At 35.7% G+C, this 19461-nt stretch overlaps 1 protein-coding gene across 2 annotated transcripts in view; it reads left to right on the top strand.

The window, feature by feature from the left end:
* The window catches only part of RADX (RPA1 related single stranded DNA binding protein, X-linked), a 68777-nt gene that overhangs the window by 43943 nt on the left and 5373 nt on the right, over positions 1 to 19461 (top strand). For both annotated transcript variants that reach the window (XM_045788633.2, XM_045788624.2), the window contains exons 12-13: positions 9130 to 9420; positions 16965 to 17132. In XM_045788633.2, coding sequence (XP_045644589.1) covers positions 9130 to 9420; positions 16965 to 17132 — 459 coding nt within the window. The remainder of the gene's footprint in view (positions 1 to 9129; positions 9421 to 16964; positions 17133 to 19461) is intronic.

Below are 19461 nucleotides of genomic sequence, written 5' to 3'. Positions count from 1 at the left end.
TTTGTCTTCTAGGTCACTAATTCATTCCTCTACTTCTTCCAGCCAATGCTCATTGCATTAAGCCTGTTTTCAATCTCATTATTTCATTCTTCATCTCGGATCGATTCTTAACTGTTTTTTCTCTGGTAAAAGTATCACTGATGTCTTCTATTCTGTTCTCAAGCCCAGTGGGTAACCTCTTGATTATTGCGTTAAATTTTCCATCAGGCATGTTACTTATATCCGTTTAACTTAGATCTCTGGCCATGGCCTTATCTTGTTCCATCATTTGGGGTAGATTCCTCCATCTTGGCATTTTGTCTAAGTTTCTGCCTTCTGTGCATTAGAAAATTCAGTCGTGTCTCCTGCTCCTTCTTTGGTGTGGGCTCTTCTCTCCCTTTAGTTGTGGAGTTTGTTCTGTCAGTCTTCTGGTCTATTTATGGGGTATTTAGGATGATTTCATGGTTTTCTAGCTGTGTTCACGGGACAAGATGTGCCTAGGGTCCTCCTACAATGCTGCCATCTTCTTTCTCCTTTCTGGAATGTTTGTCTTACCAGAACCCTTCCTGGTTTATTAATTATTTACTTCTAGTTAATAACTTTCTGGCTTCTGATAATTCAACCCATCCCAGGACACAATGTCTGTTCAGCTAGGGAATGTGCTCCTCCCACATGTGCCTTCCAACTCAGGCTCTCAGATGCCTTTTTTGGCATCAAATAAGATGATTATGTGGTATTTCCTTTATTCTATTAATGTGGTGTATTATATTTACTGATCTTTTTTGTTGAACTACCCTTCCATTTCTTGGCTCGATTGTACTTGGTAATGGTGTATAATCTTTTTAAGAAGTTACTGGAATTGGTTTGCTAGGATTTTGTTGAGTATTTATGCATCTATATTATTAAGAGATGTTAGTCTGTCGCTTCCTTTTCTACTGATTTTTTTTATATGACCTTGTTATCAGGGTAATACTGCCCTCATAAAATGAATTAGGAAGTATTCTCTTGTCTATTTTTTGGAAAATGTTTGAGATGGATTGGTGTTAATTATTTAAATGTTTGATAGAATTTGCCATTGAAGCCATCTGATTTTGACCTTCTCTTGTTTGGGAGATTTTTGAATACTCATTCAATCTCTTGTTACAGATCTGTGGAGATTTATTTCTTCTTGTGTGAGTTTAGGTGGTTTATTTCTAGTAATTTCTCTATTTCATCTAGGTTATCTAATTTGTTGGCATATGACTGTTCATAGTATTCTATTATAATACTTTCTATTTCTGTAATGAATTCCATTTTCATTTCTGATGTTAATTATTGTGTTTTCTCTCTTTTTTAGTGAGTCAGTCTGGGTAAAGATGAACAATTCTGTTGATCTTTCAAATGATGAACTTTTGGTTTCATAGATTCTATTATTTTTCTATTCTCCACTTCATTTATATCTGCTTTAAGCATCATTATTTCCCTCTCTTAACTTTGAGTTTAGTTTTCTATGTTTCTCATTCCTCAAAGTATAACATTAGGTAGTTGAATTGAGATCTTCTTTTTAAATTCTACTATTTAAGCTATAAATTTCCCTCTGATAGCTATTTTCACTGCATTCCATAAGTTATATGTTGTATTTTTGTTTTCACTCATCTCCAGGTATTTTTAATTTCCTTTGTGATTTCTTCTTGACCAATTAGTTGCTTAAGAGTGTATTATTTAAAGAAATCCACATTTGATGCAGGTTTTCTCTGTAGCTACTGCCCATTTTCAAGTCAGGGGTTAGAGCCATAATGATGGGCAACCCAGACTGTACACACACATATAAACACACACACACACACACACACACACACACACACACACACACACACAAGTGTATTGTTTAATTTCCACATATTTGTGAATTCTTCATTTTTACTTCAATTATTAACTTCTAGTTTCATTCCATTGTGGTCATAGAAGATACTTTGTAAGTGTTGGCAAAGATATGGAGAAAAGGAAATCTTGTGTGCTGTTGGTAGGAATGTAAATTGTACATGATATGGCCATTTGAAAAACAGTATGCAGGTCCTTTGGTAAACTGAACATAGATCAACTAACCATATGCTCCAGAAATCCTAATTCTGGTATCTATCCAAAAGGAATAAAATCAGTATCACAGATATATCTGCACTCCCATGTTCATTGCAGCATTATCACAGCAGCCTATAATGGTAACAACTTTCCTGTCCATCAACTGATGAATGGATTAAAAAATGTGATCTCTCTATCTATATATAATGAAATAGCATTCAGCCATAAAGTAGAAGGAAATTTTGCCATTCTGACAATGCGAATAAACCTGGAGGACATTGTGCTAAGTGACATAATCCACACATAGAAACACAAAGATTGTATGATCTTACTTATATGTGAAATCTAAACAAGTAGAACTCAGAAAACCTGAGAGAACAGAGGTTTCCAGGAGCTGAGGGTTGTGTGAAATGGGGAGAAGTTGTCCATTAGATACAAACTTTTAGTTATAAGATGAATAAGTGCTAGGGAATCTAATGTACAGCATAATAGCTACAGTTAATAATACTATAATACTTTAAATTTGCTAAGAGTAGACTTTAGACTTTAGACCATATTCAGGCTCTCTTTCAATACTTAGCTAGACTTGCACCTAGCCTAGGAATCAGCCCAGGATGAAAGGTTGAGGTCTCAGGTCTTTTCTGCATATACATCTTACCCTGAGTGTGCACTTGGCTTTCTAAATTTCCCAAGATACAGGAATGCTTTTGAATGTACCAATTTCCCAACAAAACTTTGTCCCTGGCTTTTCTTCTATGGCCTTAGGGTATTTATGTCTCAACTGTAATCTTCTGCCCCAGGTGTCCATGGGTTGTTTGTTTACATTCTAATGTTTTCCAGCAATGACCACTGCTATTCCAGCCTGCTTGAGTTCCAGAGTAGGTGAAACAGAGACAAGAGTCTTGTATCAGTCCTTCAGAAAGCTTCCAGATAGGTTAGAACAGACCTACACAATAATTTGTGAATAACATGTGCTCTACTCCCTCTAGAATCTTGGGCCAGGATCCCATACTAGAAATGCAGGCTGCTTCTTCTCCCTGCTGGGGAATGGGTGGGACAAAGGCAAGTAAAAATGCCACAAAGTTTTCCTAATATTTTTAAGTGACCTTTTTTTTTTTTAGATTTTATTTATTTATTTGAGAGCGATAAAACAATTGGGTGGAGGGGCAGAGGGAGAGGGTAAAACAGACTCCCTGCTGGGCAGGGAGCCCAATGGGAGGCTAGATCCCAGGATCCTGGGATCATGACCTGGGCTGAAGGCAGACGCTTAACTGACTGAGCCACCCCGGTGCCCTGCAAGTGACCTTTTTCTTGATTTGGCATTCCCTTTGTTGCTATAAGCATTTGATTGTTTTCTAGATTTCTGACAAAGTCATTTCGAACAGTTTCTGCATATTTTTAAATGTTTCTTTGAGTGGAATGGAAGCTTTGAGCTGCCTACTCTGCCATTTTGCTCAACTCATAAAGTTTTGTTGTTTCTTGATATTGTTAGTGGTTGCTGATAATAAATGCTTAGGTCCATTAATTCATAAGAGGCTGCAAAGTGGTCATAACCTAATTCTATCATTCCTTCTTCATTTAGTAGCTGAAATAGCTTTATAAGGAGAAACTTCTAATTTATTATTTGGTTACTAATATGTACAATTCATTGAGGAAAGGCAGGATAGATGCTTGATTCTTCCTCTTTGTAATAAATTTTCAAAATAATGAGTTGGATCCCTAGAATTTTCCAAAGATCACCAATTAGTTTTTTGTTTTTGATATTTTTAATAATGTTATGAACTCATGGATTTAAATATATTTGATGTGTTTTTTCTATTGCAATTACCGTCTTCATTACTTGTCATGCTATTTCATCTTCGGCTAGTAGGAAACTATTAAAATTTGCTTATGAGTCCCTTTGATATGACTCTAATGGTTTGCAATAGCTTTTTGATATCTGGTTTGACAAAGTATATCCATGCTCATTGTGAACATTTTCTGCCCCAGACATGGAATCAGCTATTTCTCCACAGAGCTCTGGTATATAGAGACTACAGATTAGGCATTATGGGTGTTGATTGATATTGTTCTAGTTATTATTTCTAGGCCTTTGCAGTGGACAGAACTAGAAAATGTACTCAGCTGACTTGTTGGTTGCTTAGTTAAGACAAAATATGTCATGATTTCATTTTTATATTTTCGGTTCAAATTCACAACTACAGAATTTTGACTTAGGAGATACAGATAGAAAAGGCTTTTTTCCATTGCAAGAGTCCTGGCTCTGAAAACCGTGGAGATGATAGAATCAGAATATTACATAGTAATTTGCTTGCTTTCACTCACCGCATATAAAAACAGTTCGAGAATAATCACCTCAACATTTACATCACCAATTTTACTATAAACAATTTAAGGCTTCTTTTGTTTGTTTTGCAATTATTTTGTCTTTAAAATATACCGACTAGGGATTCATGAATTATTATTCTCTAAAGCCACTTGTGATATTTCTCTCTGTATGGTTATATTATCAGGTGGATAGATATTTAGGTTCATTTCTTTTATTTTGATGCTTAAGGATTGCTTTCTTTAAATAAACACTTAATCTTCTAAATTATTTTCATGGTTCAATAGTCAAATATAGAAAAACAATATATATTTAAAGAAGTTTAGCTTTTATCCCTGTCCCCTGCACCTGATTCCTTCTCACCCGCTGTAGGTAACTTTTAATTCATTCTGTGGTGTATTTTTCCATTGTTTGTTTTATAATATAAGCAGATATGTGTGTATTTCAAAGAAAAGAAGTCATGCTCCCCTTTCTTATATAAATGTGGTACTACTTTTGAGAGTAATTTGACAATACCAAATATGTTATACCCTCTGACCTATATGTTGGGTACACAAGGAGGCATGCTCTGAGATGTTTATTGGAGCTATTGTAAATGATGTGACAATGAAGATAGGGGTGTATGTATCTTTTCAAATTAGTGTTTTTGTATTCTTTGGATAAATACCCAGAGGTGGAACAGCTGGATCTACATGGTAAATCTATTCTTAATTTTTTAAAAAACCTCCATGCTGTTTTCCTAGCAGCTGCACCAATTTTCCCACCAACAGTGTGTGAAGGTTCCCTTCTCTCCATGTCTTCTCCAATAGTTATTTCTTGTCTTTTTGATAATAACCATTCTAACAGGCATGAGGTGATATTTCATTGTGGTTTTGATTTGCATTTTCCTAGTAATTAGTGGTGTTGAACTTGTTTTCATGTGCCTATTGGCCATCTGTATGTCTTCTTTGGAAAAACGTCTGTTTAGATCCCCTGCCCCTTTTTAAATCAGGTTTTGTTTTAATTGTTGAGTTGTATGAATTCTTTCTGTATTTTAGATATTAATTCCTTATCAGATAGATGCAAATATCTCCTCCCATTGAGTAGGTTGCCTTTTTGTTTTGATTATGGTTTCCTTTGCTGCACAAAAACTTTTTAGTATGATGTAATCCCATTTGTTCATTTTTGCTTTTGTTCCCTTGCCTTTGGAGCCAGATCCAGAAACACATCTCTAAGACTTATGTCTTAGTGCCTTAGGAGCTTACTGCCTATGTTTTATTCTAGGAATTTTATGGTTTCAGGTCTTACATTCAAATTTTTAATGTATTTTGAGTTAATTTTTGTGTATGGTGTAAGTTAGCAGTCTAGTTTCATCTTTTACATGTGGCTATCCAATTTTCTCAGCACCATTTATTGAAACAACTGTCCTTTCTCCAGTGTATGCTCTTGGCTCCTTTGTCATAAATAAATTGTCCATATATATATGTGGGTTTCTTTCTGGGCTCTCAGTTCTGTTCCATTGATCTACATGTCTGTTTTTATGCCAGTACCATACTGTTTTGATTACTCTACAGCTCTGTAGTATAGTTTGAAATCTGCCAGTATGTTACCTCCAGCTTTGTTATTCCTTCTAAAGATTGCCCTGGCTATTTAGTATCTTTAGCGGTTCCATACAAATTTTAGAATTACTTGTTCTAGTTCTGTGGAAAATGCCATTGGAATTTTGATGGAGATTGCATTGAATCTATAGATTGCTTTGAGTAGTATGGACATTTTAACACTATTGATTTTTCCAGTCCATGAACACAGAATATCTTTCCATTTATTTGTGCCATCTTCAGTTTCTTTCATCAGTGTCTTATAGTACAGGCCTTCACCACCTTGGTTAAATTTATTTTTAGGTATTTTATTCATTTTGGTGCAATTGTAAATGAGATTGCTTTCTTAATTTTTCTTTCTGATAGTTATTAGTGTATAGAAATACTGCACATTTCTGTATATTGATTTTGTATCCTGCATCTTTACTTAATTTGTTTTTTAGTTTTAACAGATTTTTTTGTGTGGAGACTTTAGAAATATATATTATGTCATCTGCAAATGGTGACAGTTTTACTTCTTCCTTTCCAATTTGGATACCTTTTTTTTTTCTTGCCTTATTGCTGTGGTTAAGACTCCCAATACTCTATTGAAGAAAAATGGTGAGAGAGGGTATCCTGTCTTGTTCCTGATCTTAGAGAAAATGCTTTCAATTTTTCACTGTTGAGTAAGACAATAACAGTATTAATGAGATCAAAAAACATTACAGGTAGCCTCTGACTTGCATACTTTTTTAAAAAGTCTATTTTGTACTTGCTACTGAGTGAAAAATACCTTGTTCTTTTCTAGCCTTGTAGATCTTACACCAAGGTGGAGTTAGTGGATACAAGGGGGAAGAGGCAAAGAAAATAGTTCCTTACCCTCCCAAATATTTCCATACACCTCTGCCCATCATTTTTATCCATACATAAAATGCTCAGAGTAGATTTTATGAAGAAACAAAATACCATGCCTACATACATACATTTATAATGTGTTCTTGTTGGTTTTTTTTTACCTCACAACCTTAATGTGGTCTTCTACTAAAATTTTTCCCCACTAAAACATAAGTCTGTTCTCACCAGAAATTAGGGTAAAATGACTCATTAAAATGTTATTATAATTATAACATATAATCATGTATATGGATATATATAGATATGTACATGTATGCAAAAACATAATTTTGCTAGGTAATTAACTGTGTCTTTGTTGTGCATTAGGCTTAAAAACATAATGTGTTTCATATGGTAATTTTTGGTAGTATTCAAACTAAAAATGGAAGAATTCCAGTTCATAATTTTCCATCATATTTTCAGAAAAACCTGAAGTCTAGATGTATTTTTGTCTCCTAATTATTGCCTTTGAAATCTTGCTATTCACAAACAGTGACTGACAGTATCTCTTGTATTGAATTCATGCCCATTTGTAATAATTGTGAACATATAATCAGGGTAGGTACTTACAGTCCCAAGCTACTAAAATAAAAAAGCAAGATTTTTCAGAGGAAATTTTCAAATAAACATTTGTACCTTGCCAGTCCTTGATATCAACACTCAAACAAAGCATCGCAAATATTCTGACTTATTCCTGACAGGGTCAGTCATAGGATTTTTTTTCCTGTAAGGTAGATGTGATTATTTAATTTTTAAAAATTGGAATAGCTTACAACTTGTTATTTGCATGCTATATTTTAGAACAAATAAGTCAGGAATGTTCACTGTAACTTGAATCATTGTAATAGCTACTTATTGTTGTTCTAATTATGTACTTTTATTAGTTTGGGGAAAGGAGACCTATTTTAGAAAATAAAAAAAGATTAAATCATTCTACAGTTCTCAGTTTAGTTCTATTAACTGAGTTTTTCTCTTGGCTTTGATTAATTCCATTCTTTTTCATATGCAATTACATTTTTTATCCTTTTTGTTATCAAACATTATAATAGGAAGTTAAGTGTGTTCATCAACTGAATTTTGAATTAAAGTCTTTTGTAATATTGGAGTGGTTTGAATTCTTGGAGAGTAAGAAATGTGTATTCAACTTCTTTATCTTCTCTTACAACTCAGTCTAGTAGTTTACCCCATAAGAAATTTTTAGTAAGTCTCCGGCTAGGTTTAAAAAACTAAGAAAATGGTGTGGGAATAGGGTATGTTTCAAAAGCAGAAGTGGTATATTAACCACACTGAAGCTTTGCTGTTGAAACCCCCTTCAGCCTTAGCAAGGTTTTTTATGCTAGGATAGTAATGAGCACCAAGGCATAGGCAGCCTGTAAGGAAGCAATTCAGCAACCTTGATAAACTCTGAAACAGAGTTGCTGTCAGCTTCTCTCAGCTAGCAGAACTGACAACATGAGAGTCTTGTTCCAAAATCAATTTCTGATTCTGCCATGTGTCTTCAGTTCCTAGGGTGTACTATTCAATCAAAATATCATTTTACCAAATTCTTTAGCACAGTATCTGGAATATATATAATAAGTGCTCAATAATTATTTGCTGAATGAATGAATGAATGAATGAATGTCATAATGTGTAGGGGAGAAATTATATTCTGCCTTAGAAACTAAATGTGTTGGATAAACTCTACATAAGTGATAAATTGACTTGATAGAAAACAATCAAGAATTGAAGGGATCTTTCATCTGAGTTTGGTTCCCTCTATTTTCCATGTTATTTAGATCTGAAAGGAGTATCATATATAATAAATGGTTTTCTTGAAGGAGAGTTATATCCATGAAAAAGACTCTAGTTTGTATCTGTTCAGGCTCCTTTTAGCAAAGATTAACAAATTTTATTTGAAGCTTAAATTCCGCTAATAGTGAGTGGTGGTCCCATCTCTAGCAGTTATAAATTTGACTTAACTTGAATTTGTCACTGAATATAAAAGGAATATGTGTTTATTTAAGAGAGTTTAGAAAATACAGAAAAAGTATAAGGAAGGTAATTACAAATCTTCATAATTCCAGCAAAAGAGAAAAAACAATATCGGTTTTTAATATTTTGGAGGAAAAGTTTATTTTGAAAATGAATTTGGTTCTCTCTTCACTTTAATAAGAATTAACTTTGGACATTCGATTTACATTTTATATGTGGTTGTTTGATTTTTAAAGTTAATTAAACTATTCCTCATTAACCTGTGCTTTTTTGTACTCAGTGACGATTTGGTTAGTTCGCAGGTCACCCCATTGTGTACCTATCTTATTTTGTCTTTAACAGATCGAGAAAGCGCAAGCGCTAGCGCTGCAGGAAAAGGCAGAAGACCTATAAGCGATAGGTGGGAAAGTCAGCTGTGGAAAGAGAAAAAGTTTGCCTTAATTGATCACCTGCATTACAGCCATGTTTATCCTGAAAGTATTCCACGGAAATTTATTTTCGAGCAGAGAAAGTTTCTTACTGAGCAGTTTAATTCTCAGCCTGCCAAGTACATACCCCCAGAGGGAAGGCCCCCAAACCTTGATGACTTTAAGAGTGCCCGAAGCCTTGGACATTTTGAAGTAACCATCCTAGGTAAGTGAAGTGTTCTTTTCTGTGAATGTCATTAATTTAATGTATTTTCAATATAGATGATACTATTTTGCTTGAAAAAATTAAGCTCTCCCCCCTAAAAAAATAAAGTCCAAGGAGAACTCTTGTTTAGCTCAAACCAATGGAGGAATGGAACACTAATTCTGGAATACATTAAGCTCCAGTTGCAGGCTTTTATTTTTTTAATAATACTTTTTATTATATTATGTTAGTCACCATACAGTACATCCCTAGTTTTTGATGTAAAGTTCGATGATTCATTAGTTGTGTATAACACCCAGTGCACCATGCAATACGTGCCCTCCTTAGTACCCATCACCACCCTATCCCATTCCCCCACCTCCCTCCCCTCTGAAGCCCTCAGTTTGTTTCCCAGAGTCCATAGTCTCTCATGGTTCATTCCCCCTTCTGATTACCCCCCCTTTCTTCTTCCCTTTCTTCTCCTACCGATCTTCCTACTTCTTATGTTCCATAGATGAGAGAAACCATATGATAATTGTCTTTCTCTGCTTGACTTATTTCGCTTAGCATTATCTCCTCCAGTCCCATCCAGTTGCGGGCTTTTAAACATTGACAAGTCCTAGGAAAGTATTTGGGCAGAGAAGAATGGGAAACAAGGGAACTTTCCTCACCTCTGACTACCTGACTACTTCTAAAACTGATTTTGTTTTTCTTTAGCCACCACTCTCTTTCTCAGTGTATCTGAACCGTTGAAAGGTAAAATGTAGGTTAAAGAGAAAAGGGGTACTGATCGGAGAAGCTCCTATGAGCAGTGGTCTGTTTAGCCCCTGAAAAAAATAAAATTCTCAACTAACTCGGGTTGTAACAGAAAAAAGCTAAAAAACTTCCCTGGTCTATAAGCGAAAATAAATGGATTTTCTCAGGTTGTTCAAAACTGTGAGGTAGCCATAGAACTTCCAGAAATTTAAAAGTCAACACATTTTTTTTTTAAGAAAACAAACTGATGGTTACCAGAGGGAAGATGGGTGGGGGGATGGGTGAACTAGGTGATTGATGGGGATTAAGGAGTGTACTTATTGTGATGAGTACAGGGTGATGTATGAAGTGTTGAAGCACTATGTTGTACACCTGAAACTAATATTACCCTGTATGTTAACTAACTGGAATTTAAATAAAAACTTTTAAAAAGTCAACACATTTTTAAACTTATATTTAATTTTATGTTTCTTTCCAATGAATGAAAAAAAAAATATTAATTCTAAAATAAAATCTTAGCCAAAATAAGCTATTCTCAGAGTCAAGGAAAATGTTTCTTTGTATTTGTATCTTAAAGGAAGGTCTTGTTACCTTAAAATAAAAGAATGAGGAAAAGTCATTAACATTAATTTAATGGCTGAAAGAAAGTGCATTTCATAGATTTTTACATCTACAGTACTGGAATGAATTACCTTGACTTTTATTGAGATTCCTTTTTTATTTTTACTCTCTCCCACTCCGTTTTCTTTGCCTCCTCACACATATGTACATACGTGTGATTCGTGTGTATGTGTACAATCTATAAAAAGTATGAATTTCCCCTGACTCTGTTAGACATGTCAGACCTGTTTCAAATGCTTCCTTTTACTAGACCACATTACTTGGTCTCTTTACATCACTTAAAAAGCAAGAATCAAACGTGAAAAGGGCAAATGTGTCATTCTGTCCAATCAGCTCTAGTCCACATTAGAATTATGCTGTTTTATGTCCTACCTGCTTTCAAGGACTTAAGGTGGTTTACAGGGATAAAAGTGAAAAATAAGTCACAGATGGATAAAACAAAACAGAACGTTTGGGGCGCCTGGGTGGCACAGCGGTTGGGCGTCTGCCTTCGGCTCAGGGCGTGATCCCAGCGATCCGGGATCGAGCCCCGCATCAGGCTCCTCTGCTATGAGCCTGCTTCTTCCTCTCCCACTCCCCCTGCTTGTGTTCCCTCTCTCGCTGGCTGTCTCTATCTCTGTCGAATAAATAAATAAAATCTTTAAAAAAAAACAGAACGTTTAAAAGGAAACAGAAAAAGTACATATTACCAGGTACTTGCAAATAACTAAGTTACCATTTGGCAGTAATTTTTGGTCAACTTTCCGGCAGGAAGAAAGAAAGGGATTTTTTTCCTGACGAGGTATTTAACTGTAAAGTTAAAAGAAGTTTGGATATCATCTAGTCCTACACCCTGGCTAGGTAGAACCCAGCCCTTGATTAGAAATCATGTCTCCTGAGTCTCTAAACATGTCTCCTATTACAGAGAAAATAAACACTCATATATAGGAAGCCTATTATTTTTTCCTCTATTAAAATTCAAGTCAGATTTTACCATGTAAAGTTATTGTGTAAATAGGACAGAAGAACAGTAGGTTGATATTTTCAGTTACTGTTTTCTTTTTTAAAGGTATTGAACTGCTCTTCAAATAATTGATTCTTCCATCAAACTTATAATTAGTCAAATCTTAGTAACACATTTCTGTAAAAGAGTATATTTTCAACTTAAGTATCACAAAATCCAAGTACTTAGCTCCCTAATGGTTAACTTAATACATAAACGAAATCTGGAGAACTAAAATAAATGGTACTGATCCATTGATTCTTTTTTTATATATCAAGTTTTTATTTAAATTTTAGTTAACATATAGTGTAATATTAGTTTCAGGAGTAGAATCCAGCAATTCATCACTTACATATAACACCTAGTGCTGATCCATTCGATTCTTATAGAACCTTGAAGGAAGGAGGTAGCCTATCAAAATCATCTGAGGGAGACCTTCCCACACTCCTTAAAATTCTGGTACACTCCAGAGAAGCAGCCTATTCAATGTCCCTTACCTTCCTAAGGGAGACTTACTGCTACACCAGAGCCAATGACTGACAAGAATGTGTCCTGCTTGTCAGGTATGCAGGAATAGAATTAAGATTGAGAAATACTACTCTCTTAATAGGACTTGAAGTATAGATATTCTCAGATTGGGTTTTTTTTTTAAGATTTTATCTATTTATTTGAGAGAGAGAGAGAGAGAGATCACTAGAGAGAGCAAGCACGAGTGGGGATCAAAGGGAGAGGGAGAGAAGCAGGCTCCCCGCAGAGCAGGGAGCCCAATGCAGGGCTCGAGCCCAGGACCCTGGGATCATGACCACAGCCAAGGGCAGACACTTAACCAACTGAGCCACCCTAGTGCCCCAGATATTCTCAGATTTTGGTTAAAATAAGTGGTGAATATCAGACGTGAAAGTGGCAAATTTATTATACCTTTTGTGAAAGTATGAAACCTAAGTTGTTGTTTTTTGTTTTTTTGTTTTTTAAATGATTTTTTATTATATTATGTTAGTCACCATACAGTACATCCCCGGTTTCCGATGTAAAGCTCGATGATTCATTAAACCTAAGTTGTATTATGAGACCAGACAAATGGCCAATCCATTGTAAGCATGGCATGAGCAATGAATTCAAAAGAGATGATTACATCTCTTAGTAATGTACTATTTGTTAAAAGATATAATCCTAAAACAGAAAGATAACCTTTTATATGTTCAGTACATTGGGGTACACTTGTTCTGTAAAGGGCCAAGTAGTAAATGTTTGAGGCTTTGCAGACCATACAGTATCTGTCCCAACTACTTAGTTCTGCTGTTTTAGTTGTGAAAGCAGCCATAGACAATATATAAATGAATGTGCATGGCTCTGTTTGGATAAAACTTAATTTATAGTCACTGAAATTTGAGTTGCTTATAATTTTCACATATCACAAAATATTCATCTGATTTTTTTCAACTACTTAAGATGAAAAAAAAACATTCTTAGCTCATGTGTTGTACAAAACCAGGTGCAAGCTAGATTTGACCGCCCCAGGTCATAGTTTGCTGACCCCTGTTCTAGACCTCTGTTTTTAGATAAAACTAGCTAAACCAATCCTGGCAGATAAATCTATATGATACTCAAATTTCTTCCAACATGAAGTTTGTCCACCTACATTGATACTATCTTCCAGTGAATGATTATCCCTCTGCAGTATCTTGCTGATCTCTGGAGGACCCAGTAATTTTGAAGTGTCTTATTCTGTCTTTTTTCCTCTATTAAAGCAACCAAGCAAGCCAACATAACTCCTCCCCTCCTTGGTACTAGCCTGCAGGCTCAGGGCCAATTATTTTTACCCATAAGGTATGCCTCCTTCCTTGTTGAAGCCTATTTGAACCATTAACTGAGTAGCACTGAGTTTTCTCACTGTTGGTTCCCTCACTGGCTACATCCTCAGGATTTCCTCTCCAACCGAGATGCCTCCCCACTCTTGTATCTCAGTAGAGCAGTACACCGGATTATATGGGTTCCAGAGCTAGATTACTGTTGCCACACCTTAATTCTGTCCCTTATTACATTGCATAACGAAAGTAATTGTAATTTAATCTTGAAACCTGAAGTACCTACTATCAGATTTCATCATCAAAAGACACCCTTTTCCCCCATATTTTAATCTTTGAAATCGGTATGCATCTTACAATTGAAGTCATGCCCTTGTTCAGTTGGTAGCATTTTTCTTAAGGGCATCTTAGATTAAGTAAAATATGGCATATTGCAAGCAATAGGTGCTGGGATTATAAATTGCCTCCCCTCCAATGCACGCACACGCACGCACGCACACACGCACACACACTTTCACACTTTTTATTGGAAAAGAAATTCAGTGATCACAAAGAATTGAGGAAGAAGATACATAAATTGCATATAATACACATTACAAAAGAATATGAGCTTACTTATTTGATTTTATACTTTCCTGTAATTTTGAACATAGTCCAGATGTATGATCACATTTACCTAGACAGTAAGGTGTAAGTTACTTGCTGAAGTAACACACAAACAGGAAGTCACCATTGAAGTGCATATGTATGCACATGTGGAAAGGATATTTGTGTTCATCTCCTTTGGTAACAGGAATACAGATGAATTCATATTCGAATACTTAATGCACAAATGTCTTAAAGTCTAGTATTTGAAAATTATAGGTAAAAAATGCACAAACGTACATTCATTTGCTCGAATTAACAAATACTTACTGAGCATCTAATGTGTGCCCAGCACTGTTCCAGGTCCTGAGGTTACGTGAGTGAACACAACAAATAAAAGAGCTTGCTAATTAAAGAGATGGTGATAAATGCTAGAAAGGGGTTGGAGAGTAAGATAGTAGGAAAGGATTACATTTTATCTTTTTTTTAGGGGGGGCAGAGGCAGAGGAAGAGAGAGAATATTAAGCAGGCTCCACACCCAGTGCAGGGCCTGATGTGGGGCACAATCTCACAACCCTGAGATCATGACCTGAGCCGAAATCAGGAGTCAGATGCTTACCCGACTGAGCTACCCAAGCGTCCTGGAAAGGATTATATTTTAATAGAGTGGTCAGGGTTAGGGTTAGGTCTCCCTGAAAAAGCAACATTTCACCAGAATCCTGATGGGGGTGAAGGAACAATCTGGTTATCTGAGGAAAGAACGTTCTAGGCACAGAAACAACAAGTATGGTGGCTCTGAAGCCTGTTTACTTATACATTTGTACCCGGAACCCTAGTTTTAACCAAAGAACTCATGACAAATTTCATGAGTAATGATGAAGTTAAACTCACCGTATTTTATAATTTAGAAAATAATTCATAATAGTATCAATGACACACTGATAATCAAACTACCTTCCTGAGAATATCAGGATTTCCAACTTCTGATATTTTCTCAATTCTAAGGCATACTTTCTTTTTTTTTTTTTTTTACATTTGCAAGTTGGAATGCACCTTACGGATGCATCAATGTGTACATTTAATGGAGAGTTTCCTTTTTATTAAAACTGTTATTAAGTTGATGGTATATTTTAGAGTTAAATTTGGTCTTAGAATCAAGGAAATAAGATACCAGCATGTGCACTGCCACATGAGTTTTGCAACATTGATTAGAGTTATGGGATAGTTATACATCTTATACAGAATTGAAATCCTCAGTAAATTCTAGATATCATGACTATTATAGTTTATGAATACCAAATTTCAGTAATCCTTAAAACCTTTAAGTAGCCATTAGTTGTATGTTAAATTAAAGCTGTGGAATTTTAGTGTCATTTGCCCCCCCAAAAAAGCAAAAAAAAAAAGTAGGGATGCCCAGGTGGCTCAGATGGTTAAGGGTCTGCCTTCGGCTCAGGTCATGATCCCAGTGGCCTGGGATCAAGCCCCGCATCGGGCTCCCTGCTCAGTAGGGAGCCTGCTTCTCCTTCTCCCTCTGCCATTCTCTCCACTTGTGCTCTCTCACTCTCTCTGTCAAATAAATAAATAAAATCTTTTTTAAAAATGCACTTGTGTTTCTGGATCCATTTGCAGCTTAACAGGAAGGAGTTTGTTTACCTATCATTGACCCATGCACAGTAGTTAAGAATTGCCATAGTGATGAGTAGAGGAGATATTAAGGTCATAGAATCTATAAAACGTGCTGGCTAAATATCAGGGAAGAACAAAAGGAAGGAGTTAAGGGTAACCTCCAGGGTTCTGTTTTGGGTGACTGGGTAGAATTCATAGGGCTTTCAAGCTGTGCTCTGTGTGTTTACCCTTCCTCCAGTCAAGATGGTCTCCTTACTCTGATCTATAATTTTGGCTACTCCTTGCCCCACCTGAAATACCTTCTGTTTATTAAAATGCTATTCATCCTTTTGTACCCAGCTCAAAGCCTTGCCTCTAAAAAGTCTTTTTTTAAAAAGATTTATTTACTTATTTTAGTGAGAGAGCATGCAAAAGCAGGGGGGAGGGCAGAGGGAAAGAATCCTCAAGCAGACTCCCCGCTGAGTGCAGAGCCTAAGACAGGGCAAGAGTTGGATGCTTAACTGACTGAGCCACCCAAACACCCCTAAAAAGTCTTTTATATCCACCCTATTAGACATTGACCCATACAAAGAGATGACAGTCACAGGTCAGGATGTGCTTTGGTTGTTCCCCCATAGCCCCTTTTCTACTGCAACCTTTTATAGCCCTAATGGTGAGTAAATGAAGTTTATGTTGTATAATTAAGGGCAGATGGGACGTTGTTACTACCATCCCTGGCTTTGCTTGAGTCATACATCCTTAAGTCCAAATAGCAATAAGGGAACCAATAGTCATCTCTGAATTATTCTATTCTGTAATGGCCCCTGACATAATGACCAAGAAAATATTCTACATGTCTTCATTTATGTGACCAGGCCATCCTCTGGATATTAAAATTTAAACCTTCTATCAGTAGGTAAAACATTTTGGGGTGTTTTTTGGGGGGGTGTTATTTTTGTGGGGTTTTTTGTTAAACATTTTGGATTGTTATTTTCAGCAGTGGTGACAGACTACGCTAAAGTGTCTCCTCTTTCAACCAGATGCATGTATTCATAAAGTTTTACCCATCAAAGGGTTTAGTTCCTAGCTTTGAAACCATGCATTTACATGTGTGAAGCTATTTGGGACGTGTCAGGATCAAACCAGCAAACCTGGCTTCATTAGCCTCCTGTACTAATCTACTTTTAACAAAGTGTGGTCTTTCTATACAGGTCTGAACCATGAGATCGCAATTGATGTTGCATTCCTGCCCATGTATTCTCCAGAAGATCTCCGAACATCTCAAATTGACTCATTACTAAGCTGCATGAATTACAGCTGTGTGTATCCACAGGCTACACCTGGAAATGACTCAATGGCAAGTCCAAGAGCACTTGCAAGTAAGACAATCTCAATATTCTTTTCACTCAGAAGATAAAATTAATATTGTAAATGCTTCTAATCCTAAGATATGATTATATAAACAGTTCTAGACTTAACACTCAATATAAAGGGTTGCTTGGTAAATGTACCCCAAGACTTATAAATGAGAATATATTTTTAAATAAACTGGACAAATTAATGGTTTTGATTCCAGACAGACATTAAGAATGTTCTCTTATAATACATTTCTAAATGCAAGTATTCATTAGATTTAAGTGATATGCACATGGAGCAGTGCCAACTTGACTCTTCTCTCCTTTTAACTCAGGCGAGATGATCTGTCCTTTCACCTTACAATTGCCTGAAATTTTAAGACCTCCATGGCGTAGTACAGTATGGTTGTTTTCTTTTATATATGTTCAGTTATTCAAGTGCTATGCAATAAATTCCTTGAGGACTGCTAGGAGTTCATGTAATCCCAATAGTGAAACCCTTCAACCAACTAATTGTTTAGGCTGCTACATAATTTACTGAGCTCTAAATTATTTCTATATTCCTGTAAAATTATGTACCCAGTTATAATTATCCACTTCCTGTTGCATCTTTATTTCCCGAGCAGGTAATAAAGTTTCTAGCCGTTCTCATTGAGCTTAGAAGGATATTACATTTAAAAGAGCTTTTAAGACAGCCTTTATTATCTTGGGATTTTGTGGTGGGTCTTTCGAAGCTAATGAAACTCTTGAGTGCATATTGTTTTTAAACAAGTCTTATGAGCTGTGCCTGATGATGAAGTAACTTTTGGCAGTAATGGTTACTGCAAACTGAGCTTGAATATCTGATTTTATGAGTCTTTTATCTTTTCCACAGTTCATTTTAGAGGCGATATGTTAGTTGACTTTGCAGTATTACTTCTTACATTGCAGCTCTTTAGACTTCCAGAAAGTCCAGATTTCTTAATTAGTGCCCTAATACATAGTTTAAATATTTGTGTATTTATTTTCTTACTGCATACAGCATCTATTTCCATCACATTTCTTCTGCTATGTGTGTATGTTATTATTGGTATGAAATATCAAGGCAAAATTCTCAGTTGTTAATGCCAATTGTTCTCCAGAAGTCACTAATGGTCACCTGAGAAAACCTAGTATCATACTGCCAAAGCAGTTAATATTTGAGACATGAAGGGCAAGAACCACTCAAAAAGTGATGTGGTAATCAAAAGCAAGGTGATTTGTTTCAAGTAGAATATGTTTCAAACCATTTGTTGAAGAGACTTTTTCCCATTGGATATTTTTTCCGGCTTTGTTGAAGATCAATTGACCATATAGTTGTGGGTTCATTTCTGGGTTTTCTATTCTGTTGCATTGATCTATGTGTCTGTTTTTGTGCCAGTGCCATACAGTTTTGATCACTATAACTTTGTAATATAACTTGGAGTCCAGGATGTGATGCCTCTAGGTCTGCTTTTTCAAGATTGCTTCAGCTATTCTGGATCTTTTGAAGTTCCATATAAATTTTAAAATCGTTCTAGTTCTCTGAAAAATGTTGTTGGTATTTTGGTAGGGATTGCATAAAATCTGTAGATTGTTTTGGGTAGTACAGACATTTTAAAAGTATTTGTTCTTCCAGTCCGTGAGAATGGAATGTCTTTCCATTTCTTTATGTCATCTTCAATTTCTTTCATCAGTGTTTTAGAGTTTTCAGAGTACAGGGCTTTCACCTCTTTGGTGAGGTTTATTCCTAGGTATCTTATTATTTTGGTTGCAGTTTTGTTGGTGTTGTCTTCTTAATTTCTCTTTCTGCTGTTTTCATTATTACTGTATAGAAATGCAACAGATTTCTGTATGTTGATTTTGTATCCTGTGACTTTAGTGAATTTTTTTATTAGTTCTAGCAGTTTTTTGGTGGAGTCTTTAGGGTTTTCTGTATATAGTGTCATGTCATCTGCAAATCCTGAGTGTTTTACTTCTTCCTTACTGATTTGGGTGCTTTTCATTCCTTTTTGTTGTCTGATTGCTGTGACTAGGAGTTCCAGTACTATGTTGAATAACAGTGGTGAGAGTGGGCATCCTTATCATGATCCTGACCTTAGGGGAAAAGCTCTCAGTTTTTTCCCATTTAGGATGGTGTTAGTTGTGGGTTTTTCATATATGGCATTTATTATGTTGAGGTATGTTCCTTCTAGAGCTACTTTGCAGAAGGTTTTCATCATTCATGGACGTTGTACTTTATCAAATGCTTTATCTGTGTCTAGTGAAATGATCATATGGTTTTTAGCCTTTCTTTTATTGATGTGATTTCTCACATTGATTGATTTGCAAATATTTAAACCACCCTTGCAACTGG

Source organism: Ursus americanus, chromosome X (assembly GCF_024610735.1).
Source record: "Ursus americanus isolate L20-20 chromosome X, mUrsAme1.1.p, whole genome shotgun sequence".
NCBI classification, from domain to species: Eukaryota; Metazoa; Chordata; class Mammalia; order Carnivora; family Ursidae; genus Ursus; species Ursus americanus.
Note: the sequence above shows the minus strand (reverse complement) of the source record. Positions and strands in the feature narration are given on the sequence as shown.